This window comes from Sinocyclocheilus anshuiensis, unplaced genomic scaffold, assembly GCF_001515605.1.
Source record: "Sinocyclocheilus anshuiensis isolate Anshui unplaced genomic scaffold, SAMN03320099.WGS_v1.1 scaffold551, whole genome shotgun sequence".
Lineage (NCBI taxonomy): Eukaryota > Metazoa > Chordata > Actinopteri > Cypriniformes > Cyprinidae > Sinocyclocheilus > Sinocyclocheilus anshuiensis.
Window position 1 is genome coordinate 699,512 of NW_015548222.1, and position 6,960 is coordinate 706,471.

General features: G+C 37.2%; 1 protein-coding gene across 1 annotated transcript in view; it reads left to right on the forward strand.

The window, feature by feature from the left end:
• The first annotated feature begins 708 nt into the window (after nt 1–708).
• Nucleotides 709–6,960, forward strand: part of LOC107654247 (propionyl-CoA carboxylase alpha chain, mitochondrial-like) — a 56,432-nt gene continuing 50,180 nt past the window's right edge. Inside the window, exons 1-4 of the mRNA XM_016441257.1 lie at nt 709–840; nt 2,054–2,128; nt 3,329–3,376; nt 3,591–3,659. Of these exons, the coding sequence (XP_016296743.1) occupies nt 787–840; nt 2,054–2,128; nt 3,329–3,376; nt 3,591–3,659 (246 nt within the window). The 5' untranslated portion in view covers nt 709–786. The remainder of the gene's footprint in view (nt 841–2,053; nt 2,129–3,328; nt 3,377–3,590; nt 3,660–6,960) is intronic.

A 6,960-nucleotide genomic window follows, 5' to 3' on the forward strand; every position in this document is an offset into this window, starting at 1 on the left:
ATATTGGTTATGATCATCATTGGTATCTACTTTGAAGGCATCTTGAGTAAAACTGCTTCATATTTAACTAAGCATATACAAAACGCTTGAACCGGAAGCGACGAGACCCGGTTAACAGAATACGGAAGTCTGTTGCGCATAACCCCTATTCTCACTTACATGCTGTGTTGCTAATAAACACGATATAATTTCAGTTGTGTTGCTTTTAAATGAAAATAAATATGACGAACAAGACACTCAAAGTGCTTGCTATATAATTCCATACGAAAGGTGTATTTATCATCCATTTTTACTTTAATACAAACATGTATTTTAGATTTTTATAGTTTTTTGGCACACGTCAGCATGACATCAGAGCAAGTCGGACGTAACCGTCACCGGTGATCGGTTCTGGGCAGATTTTGCTCATCTCAAACAAGCCTGTTGTGTCCCCTCGCTTCGGTCTCTGGACACATCTGAGCACATCTGATTGGTCGAGAGGGCAAACACCCCCAAACCATGTGTATTACGTCATAAGAACGCGCCGCCCTGCTCTCGGCCAGCTGGGTTAAGTCTAGAAGGTATACAGCAAAAACTACTGGGCATGTGCACATCAATATAGCGTAATTGTTCTTACACTGTGCAACAATAATTACTATTTTTGAATTATTGTAAGGGGTAGGTTTAGGGTTGGGGTAGGTGTAGACGTTAATAAAACACAATCTAATAGGTTGAAAAATTAATTTATAGTTGGCTTCCGGGTTTTGCTGTATCCCTTCTAGCCACAACCAGGCAGCTGCGGTTATCATGGCGGCTTACAGAGGCGCTGCAGGTTTTCAAAGAGTTTTGCTTGCTGTTAAGGTGAGCGTTTGATGTTTTAAGCCGCTGCTTGCAGGAAAACAATTCATATAACGAATCTGCTGATTTGTCAGAATTGTGTACAAAGCATTGCTTTGTTATCGGACTAAGCGCTCTGACTTGTCTTATAAGATCCGCAAGAATGTTCACTTGACTTGTCACGACACACGGACAGTTTGATTGATTCGTGACTGTCAAGTGTTATTTATGAAACATCACTTGCTCCTTATAAGTTTATGGTGTGTCCTTCATTGTTATCGTTGAAGAAATCACGACCAGATGTCTTTATCATTGATGACTGTATGAACTCATGTCAATGTCAAAGTGTTTAGCTGATGCAGCTGTGCTGAACGTATTTAGAAGAATCAGAATCAGAATCAGAATGAGCTTTATTGCCAGGTATGTTTACACATACGAGGAATTTTATTTAAAGACGTTTTGTCTGTGCAGCGAATATGTATTGAATATTTAATTAAAAGATTCCTAATAGCAACAACCTTGAAAGCAATTTATATTTTTGATTGGATCTAGTTTCCACTTTTATCAATGACTCTCAGTCAGTCAGATTGTTTTTGCTGATTCAAACTGTAAATCACAAAGCTTCTTTGTCCATTTTGAGCCGTTATAAGCCATGTTATAATAGTAGGTTTCATTCAGACATATGAATGAAACACAAATGCCATTGTTGTTCAGAAAAATATTTAGACAGTTTTATTACTGACTTGATATATATATTTAAAGAAAACCTGTGTTGATGGTGGTGTCTTTCATGTTTCATTATTGTAACTGAACATAATGCTAGTGGTCCTAAAACACTGTCACTTGTTTTGAATGAAGTTATAAACCAGAGGTACCCAAACATTTTACTATGAAGGGTCAAAAGATTAAAGGCTGTGGGCTGAAAGTAAATTCCCCATTATATCCATTTATATCATAGTAAAATATAAAATGTATAATTTTTGTAATATCAAATTCACTTATATTTTCTACATTCCAATGCAAAAGATAGATAGAGAATAAATAAAAATAAACAAATAAATACATAAATCCCAAAACGATTAATTAGACATGAAGAAATGCTTCATTGGGATGTTTCTCTAATGGCAAAGATCATCCAAGTGTCACCTTTGGTCTGCTGGTCCTGGTTTGGGCACCTCTGTTACAAACAGTTTCATTCAGTCAGTGGTGGTGACAGCATGGTCTCTCTGTGTTTTAGCATGTCTGTTTTAGCAAGCAGAGGTGCGGTGTTATAATCTGCCGGTACTCTACAGTATATGACCCAAATGAGAAGGTAAGTCTGATTATAAGAGATTTTTCACTTTTCTTTACTTGTGCATTCTTGTTTCCTTTCCTACATCTTAGTGCATGAACACTGTACTGTGGTTCTATGCAATTGTTGTCTGTCGGATTGTATGATAGGATCCAAGTGAGATCTTGGGTAAGAAAAAAACAAACAAAAACATAGCACTTTGTGCAGTATCAACTGTCTTTTGTGTCAGTTGATGTCCTTTGTGATGAATGAGGAAACCGTTGATTTCTATACATAGATGGCATATTAGCTGTGATTAAAGCTCTGTGAACACTCCAGAGCCACTTGACTGCATCTGCAACCTAAATGTACACTATTGGTCAAAAGATTTTTGCAATGTTTTTAAATAAAGTCTCTTTTGCGCACTATAGCTGCATTTATTTGATCAAAACTACAATAAAAACAGTAATATTGTGAAATATTATTTCATTTTCTACAGCCATTACTCCAGTATTGTCACATGATCCTTCAAAATCATTGTAGTACACTTGATTGTTTTTGCATATCATTGCTCTCTTGTTGATTTTGATTGCTTCCATTGTCCTCATTTGTAAGTCGCTTTGGATAAAAGCGTCTGCTAAATGACTAAATGTAAATGATTTGCTGTTTACGAAACATTTCTTTTTATTATAAGTGTTGAAAAAACAGTTTTCGAAAGTCTGGGGTCAGTAAGATAAAAAAAGAAATTAATACTTTTCCCCCAGCAAGAATGCACTAAATTCTAATCAGAAATAATGCATTACTTTTAAAAGTAACTTTCCCCAACACTGGTGGCAGACAACATTAGCAAAGCCTCATGCTTTGATCTTTAAGGCACACTAACATCCACCTTAACAGTCAGAATCATCTAGATCTCCCTCGTTTTAAACTTGTATATGTTTATAGCACTTCATGGAATAGATAACAGTAGTTTAGTATATAAGTGGTTTTTGTAACTGTTGTACCTGATACGGTTTAATTGTGATCATCCAGTTTTATATTCAGTTCTGCACTTAGAACTTGATCTTAAAGGTCTTTATCTCTCTTCTTGTCATCTAAAAAGCAGTGTGTGTTGAACAGCTTTCACTTACAGCTAAATGAGTTGGGCTTTAGTCAGTGTTAGAGACACACACACTGTGCACCAATCAAATGTGTTGACAAAACAAATGTCTTAATCGCCCTGTTCCCTTTTCCTTTCCACAGACCTTTGATAAAATCCTCATTGCAAACAGAGGCGAGATCGCCTGCAGGGTGAGTGAGTGAGTGTGTGTGTTCTTCACCAGGAACGTTCATGTGTTTAAGGCAAAACATTAGATTTGTCTTAAGGCCATTTTCATTTTAAATCAGGGTGAAGTCCTAGATGTATGATCTTTACATGAAGTTCCATAATATCTTTTACCTTCAGTACATTTTTACTACTATGAAATGAAAAACGTTAATGTTAATTCTTTGTTTCCACTCATAGGTGATTAAAACATGTAAGAAGATGGGCATCAAGACAGTCGCAGTTCACAGTGATGTGGACTCCAGTGCGGTGAGAGAAATGAATATTCAGATGTACCCTAAAAAAGGACAAAAACATTGAGGTTCAAAAGTCTGAAAGCACATTGATTCAAAAACGTATTACTTATGACGTTGCTAAAAAGAACATTATATTGTGTATTTGGTGTAATGCAATATGTTTATGCAGTTTAAAGTTAAAAAAACACATTATTTTCCATATAATGTACATTATTGTTTCTCCTCTATGCCCCGCCTTTCTGAAACGTGCCGATTTTTACAAAGCTCATCGTTCTGAAAAGCGAGGTGTGCTCTGATTGGCCGGCTATCTAGTGCGTTGTGATTGACCGAATACCTCAAGCGTGTGACGGAAATGTTATGCCCCTCACCATACTGTGATGCCGTCTCCCAGCAGGACGAGTCCAGCTGCTCTGCTCGTGCACATCCCATCATCGGTTTTCTTTTAGCAGTTCAGTCAATGTACTGTTAGGAGTAACTGAATAACTTGGGATATTAGTTTATTTCGCATCAGAGGGAGTGTCAGGCACGGTTATAAACCGAATAATTTAAGTAATTTGTGGATTAGTGCGTACTGGAGACGCAAACCGTTTCAAACGATTCAGTTCGATTTGGTGAACTGGTTCGACCGGTTAAATAGAACGATTCATTCACGATCCGGACATCACTAGATGAGACAAAACCAATAAAACCCATTACAAACGAGGCATTTGTTGCATCCAGTGGGGACATAATTACGGATTATAATGACTTATTCTATCTTTTTACGCATTGCGTTGCATCGCGCCGCGTAAACATAAAACCATGTCTGCATTTGTGATCGGAGAAACAACAAACAACAAGCCCTACTCTACACTGCTCAAAACTCGCGTTTGAATCATCATTGGCAAATTATTTAAATATAAAAAAACATACTTACAGGCTGTGAGTCAGAAGCGCCAGACTGTCCTTGCAAAGTTGTGTAAACGAACAGGCAAAACACATAAAAAGTTCCCCATTTTTGTCTGAAAACGTTGTCGTGTAAACGGCCTCTTAAGTGTTACATTCTTTGATCCTTTCTCCACAGGAAGCAGTTTAGAATTTCGGCCATAAGAGTTTCTGATGTAAGAGTTTATTCATTGATTGTCATTATGTTTTAAACTATTCTGTTCTTATAATAAAATTAGCCTTTGGCGCTGGAATGGCATAAAAATAAAAAGCAAAAGTTTTTGACATTTCAAACATTTTCAAACATATATGTATGTGTGTGTGTTTACTGTATACAGTATATGTATATATAAAATATACACACACATATACACATACCCTCATGTTGTTTCATAGCTGTATGACCTATATGTTTTGAAGAATGCTGGTAAACAAAAAATTGGTTACCATTTATCTTTCATAGAGGAAAAAAAAAGGTCAAACAGGTTTGGAATTTCATGGAAGTGTTAACAGAATTTTCAATTTTGGGTGAACTATTAATTTTTCATTTGAACTTGTTATGCTGTTAATATCATTTAATTAAACTTCTTGTATTAAATTAGAAAAATGCAAACTAGAAACATCTTAATTAATTTTGGCCCCACTGTATATTTTGTTCATTAAAAACTTCCACATATCAAAGAAGAGATTACTAATACAACAGCTCGTATATGCTGTACATGAAGACTTTGAAGCATTTGAAATGAGTAAATAGATTGGCTGAAGCAGGTTAGTCATCTGGAGGCAGTCTAGTACTAATATCTAAATTAGACCCCAGTACACTTTTACAAGCATTGCAAGATAAACCAAAGCTTTTGCTCCTCTCGCCTTTATCTTTCCATGGAGTGTAATCCTCTGTTGCCATGATTGATAGCTGTCAGTTTTCACCCCCTCCTATTCCATATGCATGAGAGTTTGATAGAGGCAGTGTTTTAAACTCAGCTCGTCCCCCTGCTGTGTTCTGTGCTGGATTGTAGGAATGATGGGGGGGTTAGAGGTGGGGATCTTTTGCATTTGATTTGCAGCTTCCAAAGAGCATCTAAATGAAGATGTTTAAACCAGAGCAGTGGGGGATAATCTGGACTCTGTATGGGGGAACAAATTGACATTAGAAGTCCATATACTGACCCCAGGATTGATGTGTTGAAATATTTCACAAACACATTCCTAATGCAGAATCTTTCTTTCAACTCGACTTTTATATTGTCTAATGTCATTTTCTGAAACATCATGAAAGATAAATTAATTTAATTAGTCATTTAGCGTTTACATTAAAGTGTTCCATTAAAAAGCAAACAGGACCCACAGGCTGTCTCACATCCTCTCTAGTTAACAGGGTCGGTGCTGACAGAAAAATAAGTTTATTAGGCTCCTGAAACAAATGGCGGGGAGCCGTCAAGTTTTGTGCTGCATTAAAAGGCTCAGACAGAATACTCATTAAACTCCGTGTCAGTGAAAACACATCTAGAGATTTGTCTGTGCAATTCGAAACCAAGTAGTGTTTATTTTAATTCATTTTATTTATTTTAAGAAATTGTTTTGGTAAACAAAAAGAATTTACAGTCCGTTAAAAATGTCCAGTTAAATAATCACTTCTTCAGTAAGATGATCCTTAAAGTTAGAGGTTGCTGTATTTGTCTGCTTCAGTCCTTTGGGCTCATTTTAGTGTCTTGCAAACTCCTCCACCTCTGTTTGCGTCACCCTCGTTAAATGTGAGGGAAAACGACTTTGTGTCTCCCTTTTTACACATGTGTGGAAAACATTAGCAGAGAAGCAGCAGTTGGCTAGCGAGTCTTCTCCAAGCCTCCCCTGTTGATGCAGTTGTCAGTATTAATGCTTTCCCATTGTGAGGTCTGTCACTCCATCAGCTCAGTGGCTTCACACCGTGTGTGACGACATCTTGGCCGCGCAGACAACTGACTGGCATTTACAACTGTGAAAAGAAGTGTTTAAAGGGGTCATATGATGCGATTTCAGTTTTTCCTTTCTCTTTGGAGTGTTACAAGCTCTTGGTGCATAAAGAAGATCTGTAAAGTTGCAAAGACTAAAGTCTCAAATCCATAGAGATATTCTTTATAAAAGTTAAGAGTCAGCCACGCCTACCTAAAACGGCTCGTTCTTACACGCCCCCACATATCTACGTCACGATGTGGGAAGATTTGCATAACGCCGCCCAAATGTTCACGCAAAGAAAGAAGGCGTAACTTTTATTCTCGCTGTAGTATTGTTACTGCCGCCATGTCGTGAAGGCGCTGTGTGTTTCGTTGTGAAAGCGAAACTACTTTGTTTGTTCTTCCAAAAGAGGACGATATCCACTTTGTCATGCCTAGAGCTGATCCGTGCTGGTCGCT